The sequence below is a fragment of the Eptatretus burgeri genome, chromosome 3 (assembly GCF_056783735.1).
Source record: "Eptatretus burgeri isolate ZD-2024b chromosome 3, Ebu_testis_v1, whole genome shotgun sequence".
Classification (NCBI taxonomy): Eukaryota; Metazoa; Chordata; class Myxini; order Myxiniformes; family Myxinidae; genus Eptatretus; species Eptatretus burgeri.
Genome location: NC_140963.1, coordinates 95788020 through 95810916, shown reverse-complemented (window position 1 = coordinate 95810916; position 22897 = coordinate 95788020). Strand labels below are relative to the sequence as shown.

Here is a 22897-nt window from a genome sequence, read left to right as displayed (position 1 = left end):
TTGTTTTTTAAATTTCCCTCACTCATATCATTAAACACTCAACCTGGTGTTGGCTTCGTGGTTTGGGTGGTCGCTTGAGATCCTACAGTCCTGAGTTCATTCCCTGTTTGCTGCTGAATTGACACTGGGGTGTTGACTGCTTGTCATCCTTCCGAGGTCGGTGAAATGTCATCCTTCCAAGCAATTACAGCCCTTTTTTCGGGCCGGGTGGAACAGACCATCTTTGCTAATTTTAAATCCTTTTTTTTATTTTATTTTTACACTACATAGCATTGTTTCACTTTTTGTGTGATCTGCTTTCATTATATATAGATACCGACAAAAAATGAAGATAAACATCCAATGTCGAATTGAACCTCATCTTCGTAACTCCAGCCAAGTTGGTTCTTGCTGTGGAAGCATAGACCTGTATTGAATTCCACTTTTAAAGAACTATTTAAAGGTAAACCTTTGTGATTTTCATTTTGATGTACTTTATGGCTTGCCTATTTGTTGCCATGCTATCTGAGCGGAACTTCGTACAGAACCGCAACTGAACTTGGATCAGGCCGCAAAGGTTTCTGCATGAAAAAGCACTCAAAATTTTTTTTCACTTTCCTCACTCATATTATCTAATATCTGATCTTCATACCTCTGAATAGTTCTGCTAAACACAACAAAAATACATCCTATTTTCCATTGTAATAACTTGTTGATGGATGAAGGTACAACGTTCAGGTCCCACCCACCTGTGGGCGTCGTAGTGTTCTGCAGTGCCTTGGACACAATGGTCCACTTGCAAGCGCTCATACACGATATTACCTGATACTATACTGTATACACGTGTGTATATGTATGTACAGGGTGTCCCAAAAAATATACAACTTTTCATCTGCAAAGAGGATGGTCACAACATATGTTTTTAAAAAAGATATATGGCTGGATAGAAAGCTGAAAGGTTGAAATTTATTGTACCAATGTCAAAATTTCCACCAAAATTTAAATTTTGGGATAGAATCGTCATTTTCTTTTAGACCACACGTTCGACTTAGGCTCCACGTTGTCCGATCACTACCTGCGAACGTGTTGTCATGTTCTCCATCACTTTGGGAAACGTTTCCTGAGGAATGTTCTGGATTTCTCGGTGGATGTTTTCCTTCAGCTGAACAAGAGTCTGAGGCCTAGGGTTTCCATAGATCCTGTCCTTGAGATACCCCCACAAGAAGAAGTCTGGAGGAGTAAGGAGAGGGGAATACGGTGGCCACTCAGCGTCTTCGAAGAGGGAGACAAAGCGGCCCTCAAAATGTTGGTTGAGGAGAAAACGCCTTGTTTCACTGGCTGTATGGGACGGTGCCCCCATCCTGCTGGAACCACTGGGTTCTCATCTGGATCAGGTTGTTTCTCCTACGGGCCTGAGTACGTAGCTCAGGCAGATGGAATTCCTGAATCATTTCGCGATAGTTCCTCTGGTTTACCGTGAAAGTTCATCCCTGGTCATCTTCAAAGAAGTATGGACCAATTATCCCATCCCAACCAACCGCCACCCACATGGTGACTTTGAAAACAGATCGAGGCACCAGTTCCGTTGATGCATTACCAGGATTTTCAGTTCCCCAGTACCGAAAGTTTTGCTTCTTTAGCTCCCCGGACAAGTGAGCATGGCATTCGTCCGTCATGTGAAGTTTTTTGTGAGTGAGTCTGCATCTTCCTCCAACTTTCCTGAGAACCAATTTGCAAAATCTAGTCGTTTGCGTTTCTGTTGATCAGTAAGCATCATTTCCGTTTGAATTTTGTATGGAAAGGCATGAATTTCTTGGCGAAAGATCCTCTGAACAGTGTTCTTATGAATGTTTGTCTCGGCAGAAAGTCATCGAACATATTTTTTTGGACTCTGAACGACCGCCTGTCTCAGCATTTCCACATTTTATTCACTACGACCTGTCCTCTTCCGACCACTGTGACCCTTGTGAAGGTCACAGATGGTTCCCACATTGGTAAACTTTGCGATGGTTCACTTTATTGTCCGAAAGTTTGGTGCATGGCGCAAGTGGATGCCGAAATGTCTCGAGTAAAGACGTTGCACCTGTATGACACTTTTCGTCTGGTGCCAAAGTTCAACAATTTTCGTCCGTTGTTGTACGGTCAGTCTTGGCATTTTTCTGGCGCTTGCTTGGTATGAAAATAAACTTCAGGGTCTCTGCAACAAGAAATGAAGCATTAGCGACAAATATGCTGCTTTTTTAGGATCAAAGGAAGCATTTTAAAAGTTGTGTCTTTTTTTTGGGACACTATATATATATATATATATATATATATATATATATATATATATATATATATATATATATATATATATATATATATATATATATATATATATATATATATATATATAGAAATGTGTACATATGGGTTTGTGTGTATGCATCTATTCATGTGTGTGTGTTTGGTCATAAAGCAAAACACAACATTCTCTTTGCCTACTCCACTCCCCCCTCACCTTTCTCACTCTTTTTCTCCCCACCCCTCTCTATCTCTGTCCCCTCCACACTCCCAATAAAGTGCAGCACTCTCCTCCAACCTCTCTCTCTCTCTCTCTCTCTCTCTCTCTCTCTCTCTCTCTCTCTCTCTCTCTCTCTCTCTCTCTCTCTCTCTCTCTCTCTCTCTCTCTCTCTCTCTCTCTCTCTCTCTCTCTCTCTCTCTCTCTCTCTCTCTCTCTCTCTCTCTCTCTCTCTCTCTCTCTCTCTCTCTCTCTCTCTCTCTCTCTCTCTCTCTCTCTCTCTCTCTCTCTCTCTCTCTCTCTCTCTCTCTCTCTCTCCCTTCCTCTCTCTTTCTCTCGCTCCTACGCACCTCCTTCACCCCATCCCTCTCGGAGTGTATCGCGACATTTGGTGAGGTGTCACTCATCCCCCCTCCTCGGTCCCCACCCCTCTTCACTCTCCCTCCCTCTTCTCTCTCTCTTCCTCCTCTCTCTCTCCCTCCCCCTCTCTCTCCCCACTCTTTCTCCCACCTCTCTCTCTCTCTCTCTCTCTCTCTCTCTCTCTCTCTCTCTCTCTCTCTCTCTCTCTCTCTCTCTCTCTCTCTCTCTCTCTCTCTCTCTCTCTCTCTCCCCCCACTCTTTCTCCCCTCTTAGTATTCCCATCGGCGAAGCGAAGGGTGGTATTTGCTCGTATATTGATAAAGTATACTTGTTTGACAAATGACTTGAAACAAACCCAGAGGTTGATATTTTAATTACAACATGAGGATGTCTGTATTGGCACTACTTTACACTTAAAAAATAAAAAAAACACACTGACTTAAGAACCTGCTGCCAGCAACACATCCTGTGATGTGGGACTCAAGACCATGCAATAATGACACCCAATTATGTTATGATGGAATGAATGTCTCAAAAGGTCAATAATGTGTGCAAGCACCATCAGAACGAATGACTTCTGCAAATCTCCTCATCCTCTGAAGCCACCAGAGAGAATCCAAAGGGCGTTGTTGACAATTATACTGCAAAGCAGCCTCTAACTGAGCAAGAGTCTGGACTTGAAGGAGCGTTCTTTTTTTTAAATCTACACACAACAATATCTCAAACATACTCTATTGGATAAAAATCAGGCTGTGATGATGGCAGTTTCACAGAAATCAGTAACTGCACAAGAACAGTGAGGTCTGGCATTGTCATCCATGAAAACACGTCTTGTGAGAAGTGGTGGTTGTCAAAATGTGGAACAACAACATGATCCAAAATGTATCCGGTGCTTTTGCCTGTCAAGTTATCCTTTATAGTGACAAGGTCAGGTTTGCAATCAAAACAGGCAGCTTTATATCATAACGGATACGCCGCCAAATGGAATGGACTCCACAGTGTTGTTTGGTGTAATTATAGGCTGTGTTAGTTTGCCGCCAAACCAGAGGTCTACCATCATGGAGACATGCAGGAGAAATTGTATTCCAGCATGCAGGAGAAATCGGCTTTCATCAGGCCACTGTATCTTCCTCTAAGATTGCGTGATTCTAGGGTTGACGTGCCCGACATCATTCCAAACGGGCTGCCTTTTGTTTTGGGGTGAGAAGAGGACATCTCATCGGTCTGCTGGCATTGTAACATGCAGCATAAAGCCGGTTCAGAACAGTTATCATGGATAACCTCCAAGGGAGATTCTATTTATGTCACAACACTGTGCAATAAAAGGAACACATCTGGCAAGCCTGATTAGCTGTATTGTCTTTGGTGGAGATCACACTGGGTTGAGCAGATTGAGACCTGTCTTTGGCATCATTTGTTTGTTGATGGTTGCTGAACAATCTGCGGATAACAGTCCCATGGAAGCCAACTTGATGTCCAATTTCACTGCAGGACATAGCAGTATTGTTGATCGCAATAATTTGCCATTTTTGGGCTTCACCAAGTCTTCTATGAGCCATAGTAATACAGCCCACCAATGAAATATACAGCAATATTAATATTATTACCTCCTCCAAACCTTAAACAGGTTAAAGTGTTTTTCAAGTTGATACCCTGACCGCGCTGTACGTATTGGGCGTACAATATTGCCTTGATCTAGTGATGAATGGAAAATATAGTCCGTAAATGGAAGGTTCTTTCATTTATGTTTGAAAGTAAAATTTGAATCCATACGACTGAAATTATCAAAAAAGATAATTTTGAAATAAGAGCTGAACATCAGTCATGGACCTTTGTCAACCTGTTGAGATATGAAACTACCAATTAAATATATCCATAAAGTCAATCCCACTTCTCTTTTGTTCCTCTTTTTTTTTTCCACACATGTGGAATCAACTTCCACGCTCTCTTCAATCTCATTCTTCCCTCCAGGTCTTCAAGACAGATGGTCACCACCTTCTCAGATCATCTCCCATCCAAATCTATGATCTTTTCTACCCTGATTAACCCTCCCCAAGTCCATCTCTTTCCAAATTTCCAGTTTTTCCTTCCTGAGAGTTTGCTTTTGTCCATCCATTTTGTTCACCCCATGCATCCACTCTCACCCCTCATTCTTCCCCACATCCATTACTTTGTCCAAGTCTCCCTCTATTTTGTCCCTCATCCCTGCTGTCGGTGTGTTCCCCCACCCCTCTCTTTCTACTGTTCTTTTTGTTCTGTTACATCCTGAACCATTCTATGTTCTGACTCCTCCATGAACCTCAACTTTGTATTCAAAAAAATAACCTGCATGAAAAAGACACCAAGTCTTTCCAGCAACTGTTGATAACCATGATTAAATGATGCTCTCGGTGTTTATGCTTGTGGATAATGGGGGAAACTCGGACCTTTCTTCCATTTGCAAAGCCAAAACCAGGATTAGAAGTATTTCCTTGAAAGGTAAATAGGAATGGATTGATGGGATCTGAGGTTCAGCATTGCAGGAGCCAGGTATACCCTGAGTGACCTTTGACCCTCTGCACCATCAATCATGACTTCCAAAATAAAATTTGTCTGTCATGTCTGTAATTAAGCTGTTAAGTTCTCCATTGCTGAAGGTGAGTTGGGCTTCTAGAAATGCAGGATTATGAATTTATAATCAAGGCTTAAGAGTTGCACTATAATTTAAGCAAAAATTCCAAAAAAAAGAAGCGTATTTAAATACTGAAATTAATTTGAGCATAATTAGGTACGTTTGCTTCCTCCTGTGTCCCCAGAGTGTGATGGTGTGAGTCAGACGAGATAGAGGCACTCTGGGTGTCTCGGACAACAATGTGGCCCACTACGTACACCGCAGTTTGTACCCCTTCCCACAAATCCTGGGGTGGGAAAAGAAAGAAGCTCTGGCCCTCAGATGTTCAGCAGGTCGGGGGGCAGACCTTCTTGCATGGCCACCCCTGAATGGAGGCGAGCAGGGTGGCGTTCCATTGGCTCACACTGCTTGATGACTCTGGAGCAGATTGGATAATGATCAGCACCATTGATTGGCTAAGACTGTCTCTGTGTGTGAGTGTGTGTGTGTGAGCCAGAGGTGGGGCCGAGTGGGGAGGAGCATAGTGGTAGAAACCTCCCCCACTCATGAGTAGTCTGGCCATGAGGCTGGCGCAATCGACTTGCAGGTCTTAACGGAACTGATAAGAAACATGGGAAAGGAATTAAATGGGAAATTAAATGAAAATAACGCAAAAATGGATCATTTCAAAACCAATTTCGGAGAAGACATGAGCAAAAACAAAGATGATTTGGGAAAGGAAATAAACAAACTGGAAACAAAATTAAATGAAAGAAACGACATCTTGGAAATACAGGTGCTGACATTTTGGGGGCACTAATTGAAAGTGGAATGGTGGGTTGGTTTGGAGAGGTGGTATGCACTGGAGGCTGCCTGACCTGGTGAGCCAGGTGTTCGAGCCTGCGACATGAGGGGTGGCAGGTGAGCCTGCTCAGTGTAGGAGCGAGGTCGAACCGCAGGTGAGCACATCCGGACTTTTGCTGGTGAGCATGGCTACACCCGTCGAGGTGTGTGAGTTAGCGGCGAGGGTAGTACAGAAATAGTACAGGGTATTAGGTGGACCTTGTGAACATCGACGAGGCACCTGGAGTCTTCGACCCGCCGCACACGAGGTGTGTATTGGTGACCGCATGGTGGGGGTTAAAAAATGGAAGAAGGAAAAGAGGCAGTGATATCAGAATGACAGGCCAATGTGGGCTGTTGTCAGTTTGAGCCCCAATTTGTTTTCAAATGTATTTTTGTGTGAAAGTAGGAGCTGTGAGTAAATATACATAAAGTAGGAGCAAATACACTTGGTCTCTCAGGTTAATTTTGTCTGGAGTGGCTGCTTCAATTGGTGGTTTGCAAAGACCTGTTTATGGACCATTGGTCATGACTATCCAGATAACCAGCAAAAAAAAACAGATGGCTATTACATTGGTGTCAGTCAAGTGTGATACAGACTTGAGGCACGGGAGACCATTGCCTCAAAGGTAAATCACAGAGTACACATAAGAGTTGAGATTTTAAAGCCACCACGATGGAGAATCGACATGGACAGAGCCAGGAGGGGCAATGGCTGGACGCCACCATGACTCCAATGGACATCGCAGGGGAAGGACGAATAAGGGTTGTTGGGGAGTCACTCCCACTACCCAATAGCCCCAAACCCCAAGTTAACCCGGAAACCCCCAGAGGCAGCAGGTCAGTGTCACAACAGCAGCATGGTGATAGCTCGGAAATGGGCCAGCAATTTGTGGCCATGGTCGCTGTGTTTGAGAGGACGGGGGCTGACATGAGGGTTAGCCGGGCTGAGGCGAAGGCAGACTTAAACAAGCTGGTGGGAGACATTAAGGCTGAACTGGGTGGCAACATTGACGTGGGACGAGCGGAGCTATAGACTAGAATGGAGACCATGGGGGCCAATCTGGCAGGCGTGCAAGACACAAAACAAGATGGCAGTTAGTCAGGCAGTCAGGCCAGGGTAACAGGGAGATTTCAGTTGAGCAATGGTAGCAGTGCGAGGGTTGTGGGGGGGGGGGCAGCAAGAAGGAGCATAGAGAGATTAAAACTGGGACACAGGGAGACAGCGCTATGAAGGGGATAAAGAAACACAGAACTATAATTATAAGTTAAAACAGAACGAAATGACAATAACATGAAACAGAGTGAAGAATTAGCAAGTAGTTTGAGAGTTTAAGCAGTGACAGGAGAAATAAAATGCACAGCAGAGGAGGTTTAAGGACGGGTTGGGGCAGTGTCATGTGAGGTGCGTGTGACCCCAAAGGTACAGGAATAAGTGAGGTGCGTGTGACCCCAAAGGTACAGGAATCCGTGCCAGAGGAGCCAGAAGTGAAGCAAGATTGCTGGGTAGGAGCCGACCATTGAGGCTGCAACAACCAGGTAGGTGAACACCATGAGGAATGGTGTGAACGGGGAGCAGGAACTCAAAGTTACAGAGGGCTGGACAGGGTCTCTCCACAGTGAGATGAACATGCCTGTGTGTGCGCAGTGTGCGAGTCTACTCCCCCACACCCCCATCCCCATGCGAACTGTCTGAATCTGCACCCAAGGTCACAGCGTGGGTTGCTGTGGTGGAGACAGAATGGCTGGTATGCTAGCCGTGTGCCTCAACAGTCAACACAAGGTTCACTACTGTGCCATGGGGTCGAAGCCACGCAAATCGTGCAGGGTTGCACAGGCTTGGGGAAGGATGAGCGTGCGGCAGTGTGCACATGAGGAAGTATGGTGAGTGTGGCTCTGGTGTATTTGGCGTGCATATTGAATGTGACGGAGAAGGAACGAGGAACACATATGGGGAAACCCAGTCAGAGATAGACTGTGTAGCTGTAGAGCTAGCGCAGCTTCCCAAAAGATTAGTACGTATGAATCCGGCTCGGGGTGAGTTGAAGTGTGAGCAGGGGCTTCCACATCATGGAGTATGTATGGTCGAGAGCCCCTGGTTGAAGTGGATTGGATTTGAATGGAGTGGATTGTTTTTGTGGAAAACCCAGAGGATTAAAAGGAAACTATGGTGCGAGAGCATGTTTAAGGCCCCTGTATACATTGGAGATGAGGGTGAAGCAGGAAGGCAAATTTGGGAAGGGGAAGCCCCTGAGGAAGGGAGGGGGTAGACGTCGGGAAAATTTGCACATTCCCTCCTACGAATATTGACGTGAAGATGGGGTTACCTGAGACACTTAGAGAGGGGTCACGTGGACACCCTGGGTGGAGAGCACAGCGGCTCATGGTTGGGTGCCCAGCTGACCGTGTGGAGCACAAAGTGTGCACTGTGGAACACAAAGCATTCATGAAGGATCGCGCAGCACATACCAGCCAAGTGGGCTTGCCAACCGTGGCTGTGGAGTCTCCATGGAGCTCATGGGGATCCCGCAGAGGTTCTGCAGTATGTGCACTCTTCGTGGAGGCTGAGGCAGGGTTCTCTGTGGGGGGATTCCCTGGGGCCGAGTGGTTAATTTTCGGGTAGAAGACAGTAAGCAGGCAGGTTGGTGAGGCCGACTTTCGAGTCAGAAAGGATTCAAAAGACTTTGGTTTGATTGATGTTGGGTTATTTTTTTTTCCAATTGGCTGATGTTAGGTTTGAGGCTTTCCTCCATCTCCCTCTTCCTGTCCTGAAGGGATCTGGAATGAGTGAGGAATGAGTGAAGAGGTGAATGTGAAAGAGGGGCGTGTCCAAATTTGATTAGAATTTAATGATTGAGTGAATGGTGGAAGAGGGTGTGAATGATGAGAAGGAAGTACACCCCCTGTGGAGAGAATCCCCACTTTTATTTGCATTACGTAGATAGTGGGGATTCAGCTGTTTTGTAACAGGATGCCATTCCCGTGTTGGTACTGGAAGTGGAATATTTTATTTGCAATGGGTGTAAGAGTCGTTGGCAGGCTTGGGGTCTGGTTCATGGCGAGTAGGTTTTGGAGAAAGGACATCCCAGCGCTGGGTGAGCATCAGTCCCCGAGCGGACTATGGAGCCCAAAGGAGCAAGGGGTGCTGCTGAGTGGGCCGAGTACCCGGGAGAGGGACTCAGGCGCCATGTGCCAGTGAGGACACGAGTGGGGGAGCACAGAGAGCCCCTCACCAGCATTCGGCCTTACGTAGGGTAGCTTGGGGGGTGACCCCCAGTGGCACGGGATGTCGCATTCAGAGACAGGAATAATCCATCAAGGAGAGCCATACCACCCAGTCCAGTGATTGTGCAAAGGCTTCCAGTTTGTAGTTTTCATTGCATGTGTCATGAAATCTGAGCTGCTCAGATCCACCTCATAAAGCTGAATTTTCCGAAATGGATTTATCATGTTTTTATGTTGTTGCGTCTTCGTTGTGGTGCTTCTGTTGCATCCCGTGCAATATTTCATGTAAATTAGTTTGCTGTTTTGTGCAATTGGTTTTGTTCGTTCCATATTGTTCAATGCCTCGCACATACGGCCTTCCCTCTGATAGAAAGTGTATCTTTCTATCCTGCTTTTATTTCAGGTATATTCACAGGTATCTTGCTGTTATTTCCTCAACACTATCCTATTTCATCTCCTTGCTTCAAAAAATCAAAACAAGCAAGCAAACAAAAACCTCTATTTTTCACTCCATAATGATTCTCATTTCTAATTGAATTTACTTCTGCTTATGGTTCTACATCCCCCCCCCCACACACATTTTCTCCAAACTGAATCTACTTGAAATATGAAAGCTTCTTTTTAAAAAAAAATTCATTTCAAGAATTCATTTCAACCCTTGTATCTCCTTCATAAATGCTACCGACACATGTTCTTCTCCATCACAATACTCATATATCTGATCTGTTTCTACTTCTTCAGAAGATTATTTTCCAAGCTGTTTGTCTGCTCGGTGCCTGGTCCACCAACACCCACCCCTCCCCCCCATCCCCCTCCACCTGCTCAGACAGAACCCCATTTCTCCATAAGTTCAACATGTGATCTCATCTCCCAGCCCATGATCTATATCTCCGTTTGTCAAAGTTGGGAATTTGGAATCAGAATAAGCATCTACCGCCAAGCCACTACCTCAAAGCTTCATGTCCCCCCTTTCTACATCCCTCTTCAACCAACCCTCTCAATGCTTCCCCCTCACACCACCCACTTCCCCCACCCCTAACTCTTCAACCTTCAACCACACACGACAAACACAATAATTCCTCCGCACCCCTCACACACGCACAAAACTTCCCCCATACTCCACACGCCCAAGCATGAGTGGTGGGGTAAACTGGGGGGGAGAGAGGTCGTTAACTCTCCGGTTAACGTTAAAGAGAGGAGAGAGGGAGAGAGACGTTAACTTTTCTTCTTAAGAATGAAAAACACATAAACAGTCTATTTATTCAATTGTGTCACTTCCTGAATCGTTTTTTTTAGCTCGCCTGTTCTAAGAACGGAGAGCTATAGCGATACCCCCTGCGTGAGCGTCAGCGTCAGCGTCAGCGTGAGAATGTTAAAGTTTTTGGTGCAAGTTATTTTGAAGCTTGCCATTCATTTAATATGTGTACTGGGGATGCAATGAAGTCCAAATGAAATAAATTTTGTTGGTGCACCTTTTTCAGAGACTCAATATTTGTGAAGTCAAAACACTACATATTACTTTTTCTTTCAGATGCATTTCTCATGGCAAGGCAAGTAGGTAATGTATTATTGCATAATGTTGATAAATACCATTGCACATGCACTGTTATAATTGTGATGCCATCATAATTACAAATAATAATGTATTATTGCATAATGTTGATAAATACCATTGCACATGCACTGTTATAATTGTGATGCCATCATAATTACAAATAATAATGTATTGTTACATAATGTTGATAAATACCATTGCACATGCACTGTTATAATTGTGATGCCATCATAATTACAAATAACCAGAGAGTTGGTGTCAAAGCCACCCAATGCTCGCCTGTTTATACATTTATCGTTTTTAAAAGACTAGTCTAATAATATTTTTTATAAAGCATTACAGTGAAGTCTGATCCAAATAATTTTAAAGCAATATATGTATTTGTATATTGTAAGCAGTAAAAAATAGTGTGGTAGATAAAAACATTAGAAAGGAAAAAACTTGCACCAAAAACTTTAACATTTTCACGCTCACGCTCACGCCGGGGGTCTCGCTATAGCTCTCTGTTCTTCGAACAGGCGAGCTAAAAATGATACTGCATGATAGTTTAACTTATTTATTAATAATGCTGCCACTATAACTTGATCTGCTCTCTGGATGTCACTTTCCATTTTCAGCATTGTATTAATAATATTTTTGCATCCTTCTAGTAAAAAATATTATTAGACTAGTCTTTTAAAAACGATAAATGTATAAACAGGCGAGCATTGGGTGGCTTTGACACCAACTCTCTGGTTCATTCTTTTTTTGCTGTCCCAAATTTTGCTGCTCAAGGCAACTACCTACTTTGCCTAGTAATTAAACCAGCTATCTGGGTAGGGGGGGGGGGGTCGATAGACTTCATCTACGTACTCTTTGGAGCAGGAAGGAGAAGAGGTCCTCCTGGTACATCCACCCCTTCCCCAACCACACATCGTTTCAATGAAATCCAAATGTGGAGAACAAGTTATGTGTATTCGTGGATGAATGAGTAGGGTTAGCGGAGTGATACAATTGCTTATGATGAACACTGCATTGATTTTTTCTTGTTGTACATGGGGAATTTCAGACGAGGGTGGGACGTAGTCTTGTATGGTAAATGGGATCATGCCAACATTGCTTCCCCTTCTGAGAGCATATTCGGGAGAGTCTGAAGCAGGATGGTGGTGGTAGCATTGTAGAAATGACTTATAGGGGTTAAAGATGTTTATATAGCGGATATATTTCCTCTCTGAATGTTTAGCATCAGCGTAAAGTCATTAAATGTGATATTACAGTAGATATGCGTCGATTCAATGTATAGTTAGACACCGTCAACCGCTCACGTGTGTGTCTAAGTACTGCCATCCCTTCTGGCCTTTTATTGAATATGTGTTACCCTAGGTTATCTGTCATTTATGTCTATTTTTAGCATGTAGTAGGCCTTGGAGCGTGAGTTTAAGCGGGATTCCCGTCGAGAAGACCGGGCCGGACAGCGGCTCTGAGCCGACCAATGAGTGAGGACTCGGAGGGGTTGCTCCATCCCACTTGGCCGAGTGGCGGCCTATTAATAAGTGAGCGAGGAGGGGTGCAACGCATCATCAGCGACATGCATCGCCGAGGTTATTAAAGGGGATGACGTCATTTGCCCAGGAGAAGATGCACACTGAGCTTGCAGAAGAACCTGTGCATAAGCTGCAAAGGGTTTCTCCCCAAAACGAGCTTTTGTTTCCTACACCCCCATCCCCCCCTCCCCCACTTCATGCCATCATTTTTGTATTAATCAAACTTGGTCTTGGGGAAGAATTTGGTCTGTGGTGGCTGCTTCATTTGGTGGTTTCCCAAGACCCGTAAAAGGGACCATTGGCCACAGTCTCCACCCACGCAACTGCTAAGATCGCGTCACGTGACTCAGTTTGCTCAGCTTGAGATTAGATCCAGTCACGTGACACCAATTGGCGCAGCAATGGGCCACTTCAAAACCTCCAATCTGCATGGTAAGTAACATGGTCGTCAGACGCAGAACCAGCAGTGGGGTCTGGAAGCAGTTGACTGTTGCGGTCGCTTTGACGCAACCCTCCAGATTTGAACCGTGAAACTGGAACGGGCTGTTGATATATGTATATATCACCTGACGATATGCATGTGACCAAGATGATGCCCACTTTTGGAAAATTTTACATGTGAGGGGAAATGAGCAGTCATCTGTTTTATTGGTGGAAGGTGTGAGTGAAATGGAAACTTGTAGACGAATCTGGCATCCGCTTGGAAATCAGCAAACATCACTGCCCTGCATAACAAAGGTTCAAAAACAGATCCCTGCAACTACAGACCAATCAGCCTTCTCCCAATCATCAGCAAGGTTATGGAATCCACCATCGCTTCAGACATTAAATCCTTCCTCTTCTCCAATGGCCTGATCATCAATTTGGTTTCAGACCAGGTCACTCTACCCTGGATATGCTGCTTCTGCTCTCCCAACAATGGACGGAGATCCTCAATGCAAGACATGAAATTAGAGCCGTATCCCTGGACATATCACGTGCTTTTGACACAGTCTGGCACCCTGCCCTGCTCACCAAACTCTCTTCCTATGGTATCCAAGGCCATCCCCACTCATGGCTTGCAGACATCCTCTCCTGTTGCAGTCAACGTGTGGCCCTAAATGGAGTTCTTTCATCCCCTCTTCCTGTCCAGGCTGGAGTTCCTCAAGGTAGCGTTCTGGGCCATGTTCTTTTTCTGGTTTTCATCAATGATCTCTCGAAATCTCGGGAAAATCCTCTTTATCTCTTTGCCGATGACTCCACCCTCTGCCGTACCATCGGTCATCCCTCAGACCAGCAAGCAGCAGCTTCTTCGCTCACTGCAGATCTGAATAAAATCACAAACTGGTCCAATACGTGGAACATGTCTTTCAATCCGGACAAATCTCACACTCACACGATGTCTCTCCGAAAGGACCATTTAGAAAACCCCCCAGCGACTTTCTCAACAATCCTCTGGAAGAAGTCCTTTCTTTCAAGCTTCTGGGTCTCACTATCTGCCATGACCTTTCCTGGGAAAGCCACATTTCAAACCTGGCCTCCATAGCCAGTCACCGACTGGGATTCCTCCGTCGTGCACAGTCATTCCTCGGCTCACCTGAGCTCCTGACCACATACAAAGCTTTCCTCCACAGCCTGATGGAGTATTGCTCTCCCCTCTTTTCTGGTGCTCCCACCTCTCACCTTTCTCGGCTTCACGCTGTGGAAACCAAGGTATTTCGGATCATTGGTATCTCCCGCGATGAGGCTGAGACTTTGCACCTCTCACTCTCTCAACGCAAGCAGGTCGGTGGTCTTTCTGTCTTCTACCGTCTACTCTCCGGTCTCGCCCCCCCCCCCTGCTGTGTCTGCGATTTTTTTTTTTCCCCACCATATTTCCGCAGGGCGCTCAAGGTCAGCCAACAACCCCCTTCTGGTAAAACTACCAAAATCATGAATCACTGCTCACCTTCACTCTTTCATTCTTCTTTTTCCCCACCTTTGGAATAAACTCCCACACTCTCTTCAATCTGATTCTTCCCTCCAGGCCTTCAAAACAGCTGTTCACCACCATCTCTTATCTTCCCCCATCCAAAACCTTGATCTTTTCTACCCCCGTTGATCCACCCCAAACCCATCTCCTTCAAATTCCCTGCTTTCCTTTGTGAAAGTCCCTGTAACGTCCATTTGTATTCCCGTGTTCCCTGCCCCATCCCTCTCCCTTACACAGATCTCCTCATGTCTCTGTCCCCCACTGTTTTGTCCTTCCCCACTCCCACCCCTCTTGTCTCATGCCCCCCTTCCTGTGCGTTGTGTGCTAGCTCTCATCTTAGCCTCGACAAGGTATACAACAAAAATGGTTTACAGTACGAGGTATTATGTCAGAACCAAAGAAATCTGGTCTGAGGTGGAGAGATTAACTTGGAGAAGGCAGAGAAGATGTACATGATGAAAAGTGTCCTGGGAGAGCATGGAGTTGCCCACCCCCACTGTACAGCCCAGACGTTGTCCCATCCGACTAATTTCTGTTTGAACTCCTGAAGGAGGTCTGAAGTGGAAAGTATGGAAAGTATGGAAGGCCATGTCTGCACATAACATTGCCTGCAAAGATGAACTTATCCATAGTAATCAACGCATGATATTACGATGCCGTTTCCAATTAAATTGGCATCAGGCATGTGACCATGCACAAGATTGTCCATGACTAACTCAACTTTTGAAAGGTGTCATGCAGGTAGATGTCCAAAATGTTCACATTTGCCCATAATCCCGAGCATGTGGAAACCGCTACAGCTTTAATCGAGTCATCCAGTGCCTCCAGATTGAAGTGGACGACTTCCTTCTCCGATTATAACTTGGAACACAATATAGGTGTTCCACTATGAACTAGAATCAGAGATAAAAAAAAAACAAGCAGTGGAAGCATCCAGCATCTCATGTGGAGAATCAAGGTCCAGTGGTCTGTTGGAAAATCATGGTGATGGTGTTCTTGGACATGAATAGTCCCCTTTTGATTTAATTCCAAGAACAGATTGTGACAAGTACAATGTGCTGTGACCAGCTCCACCAAGTGAGAAACGAGATCACAGACGTCACTCCAATCTTCTGCAAAGGAGGTGCTTCTGTAACAGGACAATGCCATACTTGATGCTGCCCACAAAAACAAGAGGCACCATCACAAACTTAAGTGGAAAGTTGCCCACCCCCACTGTACAGCCCAGACCTTGTCCCATCCAACTAATTTCTGTTTGAACTCCTGAAGGAGGTCTGAAGTGGAAAATATTTTACATGGCATGACAGTGTAAATAAGGCTGTCTGAATGTGGTGACACACCAGTTGTAAATATTTCTATACTGCAGGACTCCAATCTGACACTGAGATGGCGCAATTGCATCTCATTCTTCAGGAATTATGTTGAAAAATTATCAGCAGTCTATCTCGCAGTAAGCTCAACAAGGAGCTGTGGACAGCAAGGTATTGAAATGTATTGACTCAGCCTCTAATATAAAAAAATTAAAAAAAAACAGAGTGAGAAATGCTTTGTAATACATGTCCCCTACCGATGTGAAGTTTTCTAAGTCTAAATAGGGCTTAACTGAAAAATTGATGAAACGTCCTGAAACTGGAACTTATCTGCAACTTATAATAATAAAGCCATGCACTAAGTTTCAGTTGAATACGTTAAAGGGTATGGGGAAAAAAGTCTGGAAAACCACAGGTGGGACGGGCGGACAGACGGAAAGATGGAAAGCAAACCTATAGTCTCTGACGGTGAAACAGGTAGGGGACTAATAACACGCTGATGTCCCTGTGCCTGCCTGTCCAACTGTTTTCCTCCCGAGTCTTCCTCCGCACACCTCAATAAGTCGATCAACTGATGCTTCGAATGAATGTGGTGTTGACATAGCAAAGGCATGACGGGCCAAGCGGTCTCCTTCTGTGTCAACGTTGTAACAGCCCATGGAGGATCACCATCCTTTCAACCACATTAAACTCGTCCATCTCATCATTACAACACATTTCAAAAGTCTGTGCGTTGAAATAAAAAATAATTTCTTTAAAATAACCAATATTGGTCTTCTCATCAATCAAATGTCAACCAATCGAACAAACTCTTGTCAGTCTGATCTTCCAGGAATCTCCTGGGACATCTTCTCCCTGTGATGTTTTTTTTTTTTTCAGGGAATTTTCTATTCGCATCAGTGAAATGTAAAATTCTTAATAAAAAAACAAAAAAAAGTAAATCATTTCAATCGATCCTTTAGTATGTTGACCCCTTCATAATGACTCCCACAAGCACCCGTTCTCAATTTGAAGCTGTGGCAACTCAATGTACCCCTTTAGCTCTGGTTCTTGTCAATTCGCCGAATTGATTTCCCTGAAGACACCACGACTCTGTGGATGTGTATTTCCGTGATGTTGACTCCGAGACACAACACTGTGTGGTACATGATGACGACGATGATGAACCTCGTTTTTGACCCCAATGTGTGACCCCCATAGATTTAACCCCGTACCTGGCCCCTTCGCAACCAGGCCCGTGGAGAGCTGCGGCCAGAAGCGACAAGGCCGCGGCCAATGCACCGCATGCGAGACCGAGGCCGAGGCCCAGGGCGGCAAGTCCGGCCGCGGCCGCTGCCAGGAGTCGCCTGTGGCCATCTTCCCACGGCATCCGCTGGGCCTCCTCAGGAGCGACCTCAACGGCTCGGCTCAGGTAGAGCAGTAGGGCGAGGCAAGGCAGACTGCTGGCCGCGGCCAGGCCACCCATGAGACCGAGGCCAGCCAGAGCCGTGGCCACGGAGCCCCTGGAGGTCGCCGCTGCTGGGCCGTGGCTATGGCCCGGCCGATCGGCCTTGCGGCCTCGGCGGGGCATAGCGAGGGGCGCTGCGCCATGCGCTGAGGACCCCCCACAACCCCTCTCCCGTCCTCCCGCCCCTTCGTCCCACTCTCTCCGTACTTCTCTCTCACGTACGGTGTGCTGTCCTCGAGCCGTAACGTGAGTGATGGAGACGAAGGGAGGGAGAGCGAGAAAGCGGAGGAGGGAGAGTTGGTAGTCAGTACGAATATTGCAGGACTCTCGGGGTGGAGGTCGGTCGGATGTGTTGTGCTCACGGCCAGGGGTACTTGTGGTGCACAGGATCGAGAAAAAACGTCGGCTGGGTTATCTTAATGTCTCTCCTTATCGTCATACAACGTTCCCAATACGAGAAGGAACGAAGAAACAACACAATGTCGGAAAGACCGGCGAGTATCAATCAAAGCGCCTCCAAGACTGTACACTCGTGTGAACAAAGAACCATTTACATGACCATGGGCGACGATTCCCGCGTCAGTCTGCCACGACACGACGACGGTGGCACCAAAATATCCCCAACTTGAACTTCTGTCTTGAAAAGAATCCCGGGATTGATGGTGCGCGTAATTGGTCCAGCACCTCACAAAATGATTGGCAAATGAATGATGTAAATAAAACCCTACAATGTCCCCTATTTATGGGAGCATCTCCTAATTACGTACGACACTCTCCCACTCCCCCTTTCCCCCAATCCCCACGCTGATCCTGATACCCTTAATTCATAATTACGACTCGATTTTCCCCCTTTCTCTCTCCTTTACAACCTTCCTTCTCTTCCATTCCTTCATCAAAATTTTCTCGATTTCGCCCCTGTGTGCAGGTAATGTGTCATTGTGTGGCCCCCAATTTTCGTTGTTCACGTGACTGAATTATGATTACATCGTCACGACAACTACTTCCACGACCACTACTTTAACAGTGCCGATTATTCCCACCTACTTTTGGACGCAGGTTTTGCACGAACGAGCTGATAAAGTTCTGAAATTCGATTGGAGCTCATTTGGGTTGGAATTTGTAATTTATTCAGGGTGCCGGTGATAGCTTGCCGACTCTTTTTGAAGGACACCGTGGGATATTTAACGTCCATCGACTGATGTTAGCAGCAGGGACACCCAGCTTATTGGTCGTGCGAAACAACGGAGCACTTGTTGATGCAACGCCCTGCCTGAGAAGCACCAAATCCTGACTGTGGTCAGGAATCGAACCGAGATAAGACAATTAGTTCGAATCTTAACCAGAGTACAAAAGCTTAAACAGACAATTTGCCTGAGAAGCACCAAATCCTGACTATGGTCAGGAATCGAACCGATATAAGACAATTAGTTCGAATCTTAACCAGAGTACAAAAGCTTAAACAGACAATTTTGATTATTGGAGATGGAAACAATTAAATTGGCAGGAAAAGGATCGATTGGAAAATTGAAACATAATTTTTTTTAATGAAAGGACTTTCGCAATTGATACACATGTCAAATCCCATATATCGGAGTATTTGGAGGCGCTTCCAGGATTTTTATTACCCTGTGCACGCGAAGCCAAAGGCGGGGTTAATCAATTGGGTCATGGATGTCTGTCTGTCCACAAACAGCTTATTTCTATTGAATGATATATTTTGAACACGAATCGGAATCAGTGCGACCACTCCTCATTTTCATAAATGCCAAGGTGAGCCAATGAAAAAAAGCCAAGAATTCACAAGGTTTCGGAAAATCGATGATAATAGAAAAACCGATACGCCAAGATGAACAACGAATAGCCAAGATCTTGTGAAAAAAAAAGGCAAGGAGTGGTCACACTGGTCGGAATTCATCTCAACGGAACATGCGCAGAGAGGAGTCAGATAATATTTATACTCCGTCTGCCTGGCAGTCAAACAAAATTAAAAATCACTCCAAACAGGAAACTTACTGTTTGTAAGGACATTATAAAGGACACAAACAACAGGCATGTAAAACTAGCAAGCTATCACATGCAGCCTGGGGCTGCTGTTTGCCTCATTTTCTGGGGGCACAGCTGTGCCACTGATGCAGTGCCCTCGATTACCAGTACGTGGGTACTCATTTTGCCAACCTCAGAAGGATGGCAAGCTGTGACTTGGCAAGTTTGAGTAAAGTGACTCAAACTCGAGGAAGATCTTAAGCCAGCCACCTTAACCATGAAACCAACACGAGGCTTTTGTCGGCGTAATGTAATGTATTACATAGGGTAATGTAATAGACAATGGGTAAAACATCAGTAAAACCTGGAATTTATTTATTTATATGCCTTTAAACCTCATTAAACCTTTATTAAAATTATATTATACACTTGAACACGAGAACACAAATGGCCTTCATAATACTGCGAAGAACCATGCTAAATGTTGATGTATAGTACAGCGTAAGGGGGCATGGAATGTGAGAGGGTAAAGAAGAGGCTTCCAATATGGCTATGTATGGTGCGTTATATGGTGATCAACAAAGCCTCCATTTCCTAAAGTGTGACTCAGTGTTATCTCATTACCATGTATCAGGGTGGTGGACAAGACTGCTTCAGTGGCGCTAAATTTTTGGATTTTTTTTTTAAACATGATCTTTAAAATCATTGTTTAATTAAAATTGAAGTATAAACTTGAACACCGCATGGGGTATCATGTTTGATGAACTCTGTCGTTTCCCATCTATTTCCTTCACACCTGCACCTCTGTAGGAAACTGGATTGTGGAGAAGTGATGGGTGGGACTCATATCAACATGTTTTGAGAAAATTGCTCTCAAAACCAAACAAAATGACATCTGCTGAGAGGCTCAAAATGATGTTTTTTTTTTATCCTTTGGAGAATGCATCTATTTTGGCATTATTTACAGGTTATTTCTATTTGGAGAAATATATGAATAACATGTGCAAATATGGCGACGTTTTTGATAGCCCTCTCGACAAACTTCATCAACTCCTACAATTCCCTCCCCTGAAAACTCGTAGACAATCATATCACAAACTTCTTTCCCTTCTCTCACCATTACTCCAACATCCCTGACCTGAATTCCTCTCTCCAACCATTCTTTCTTCGCTTGTTTTTCTCATTTTTAATCTTCTAATTATATTTGCCACTTACTAATATTTAGAACTTGCCGAAACCCCATCACAGACGGATTCCGTTCATTCAACCACCCTCACCAGCTCACCCACACTCGAGGGACATGGACTGGACAGGGCGTGCTTGCCCACGCCTACTCATCCCCCACCCCTGCCACATCCCCCCGCCTTCCACCCCGCCTTCAATTGGCTTACCCCCGCCCAAAGATTTAATTACCCCGGCCCCGCCCCACCTCTTCACTCCCCGCCCCCGTCTCTTGATTCCCCGCCCCACTTGCCCCCGAGCCCCCGCCCCTGTCCACCCCCTCACACTCAACCCCGCCTAATTCACCCCAGCCCCATTTTCCCGCATCTCCCGCTTTCAATTTGCTCACCCCCGCCCAAAAATTTGCTTACCTTGCCCCCTGCCTCTTCATCCCCCACCCCCCACCTCATCATCCCTCGCCCCCGTCTCAACAAAAAGTGTTTATTCTGCTTCAGAGTTGAAAGTTGACTATTGCCATTATGTGCGATGCACTCTTACAGGTACGAAGGTTCTTTCAGTCCAGGTCACAGTACCAAGAAAAACGTGACGCGACCGCTAGGAGGAGCACAAAATTGGTCCTTCAGAATTAATATATAGACATTTACTATACATCTATATTCTATATATATATATATATATATATATATATATATATATATATATATATATATATATATATATATATATATCTTCTTCTTCTTCTTCTTCCTTCGGCGAGCTCCCGTTCAGGGTCACCACAGCGGATCAACCGTCTCCATTTCGCTCTATCCTCCACATCTTCCATTGACACTCCAACCACCCACATGTCCACCATCACCATATCCATGAACCTTCTTTGGCCTTCCTCTTCTCCTCCTGCCTGGCGGCTCCATCTTCAACATCCTTCTCCCGATATACTCCGTTTCCCTCCTGTGCACATGTCCAAACCATCTCAATCTCGCCTCTCTCACTTTGTCTCCAAACCGTCCTACCTGGCAGTCCCTCTAATATACTCATTCCTTATCCGATCCATCCTCGTCACTCCCAACGAGAATCGCAGCATCTTTAACTCTGCCACCTCCAGCTCCGCTTCCTGTCTTTTTGTTAGCGCCACCGCCTCCAAACCATACAACATAGCTGGTCTCACTACCGTCTTATATACTTTCCCCTTCACTCTTGCAGCTACCCTTCTGTTACAAATCACTCCTGCAACTCTTCTCCACCCACTCCATCCTACCTGCACTCTCTTTTTCACTTCTCTCCCAAACTCTCCGTTACTTTGGACAGTTGATCCCAAGTATTTAAACCCATCCACCTTCCCCACCTCAACTCCTTGCAACCGCACCATACCACCACCCTCCCTCTCATTTACGCACATGTACTCCGTCTTACTCCGACTGACTATCATTCCCCTTCTCTCCAGTGCATACCTCCACCTCTCAAGGCTCGCCTCAGCCTGCGCTATACTCTCCCTACAGATCATGATGTCATCCGCGAACATCATAGTCCATGGAGACTCCAGTCTGATCTCGTCCGTCAACCTGTCCATCACCATTGCAAACAGAAAAGGGCTCAGAGTCGATCCTTGGTGCAATCCCACTTTTACCTTAAACCGGTCCGTCATTCCTACCGCACACCTCACCGCTGTCACACTGTCCTCATACATATCCTGCACTATCCTCACATACTTATCCACCACTCCCGACTTCCTCAGACAATACCACAACTCCTCTCTTGGCACCCTATCATAAGCTTTCTCTAAATCCACAAACACACAATGTAACTCCTTCTGGCCTTCCCTATACTTCTCCATCAACATTCTCAAAGCAAACATCGCATCAGTGGTGCTCTTTCCTGGCATAAACCCATATTGCTGCTCACAGATCGTCACCTCTCCTCTCAACCGAGCTTCCACTCATCTTTCCCACACCTTCATGGTGTGGCTTAACAACTTTATCCCTCTGTAATTTCCACAGCTCTGCACATCACCCTTATTCTTGAAAATCGGAACCAGTACACTTAATCTCCACTCCTCCGGCATCCTCTCACTTTCCAAGATTTTATTAAACAATCTGGTTAACAACCCCACTGCCATCTCTCCCAAGCATTTCCATGCCTCCACTGGTATACCATCTGGGCCAACCTCCTTTCCACTCTTCATCCTCTTCATAGCAGTCCTCACTTCATCCTTACTGATCCACCCCACTTCCAGATTCACTATCTGCACCTCTTCCATCCTTCTCTCTCTCTCTCTCATTTTTTTCATTCATCAGCTCCTCAAAGTACTCCATCCACATTCTCAACACACTCTCCTCGCTCGTCAGCACATTCCCATTTGCGTCCTTTATCACCCTAACCTGCAGCACATCCTTCCCAGCTCGGTCCCTCTGTCTTGCTAATCGGTATAAATCCTTTTCCCCTTCTTTTGTGT

General features: G+C 45.4%; 1 protein-coding gene across 1 annotated transcript in view; it reads right to left on the bottom strand.

Annotated features, from left to right (window-relative positions):
• The window catches only part of LOC147030492 (uncharacterized), an 85564-nt gene extending 67686 nt beyond the window's left edge, over window positions 1-17878 (bottom strand). The window contains exon 1 of the mRNA XM_085874621.1: window positions 17051-17878. Coding sequence (XP_085730747.1) covers window positions 17051-17406 — 356 coding nt within the window. The 5' untranslated portion in view covers window positions 17407-17878. The remainder of the gene's footprint in view (window positions 1-17050) is intronic.
• Between the last annotated feature and the right edge of the window lie 5019 nt (window positions 17879-22897).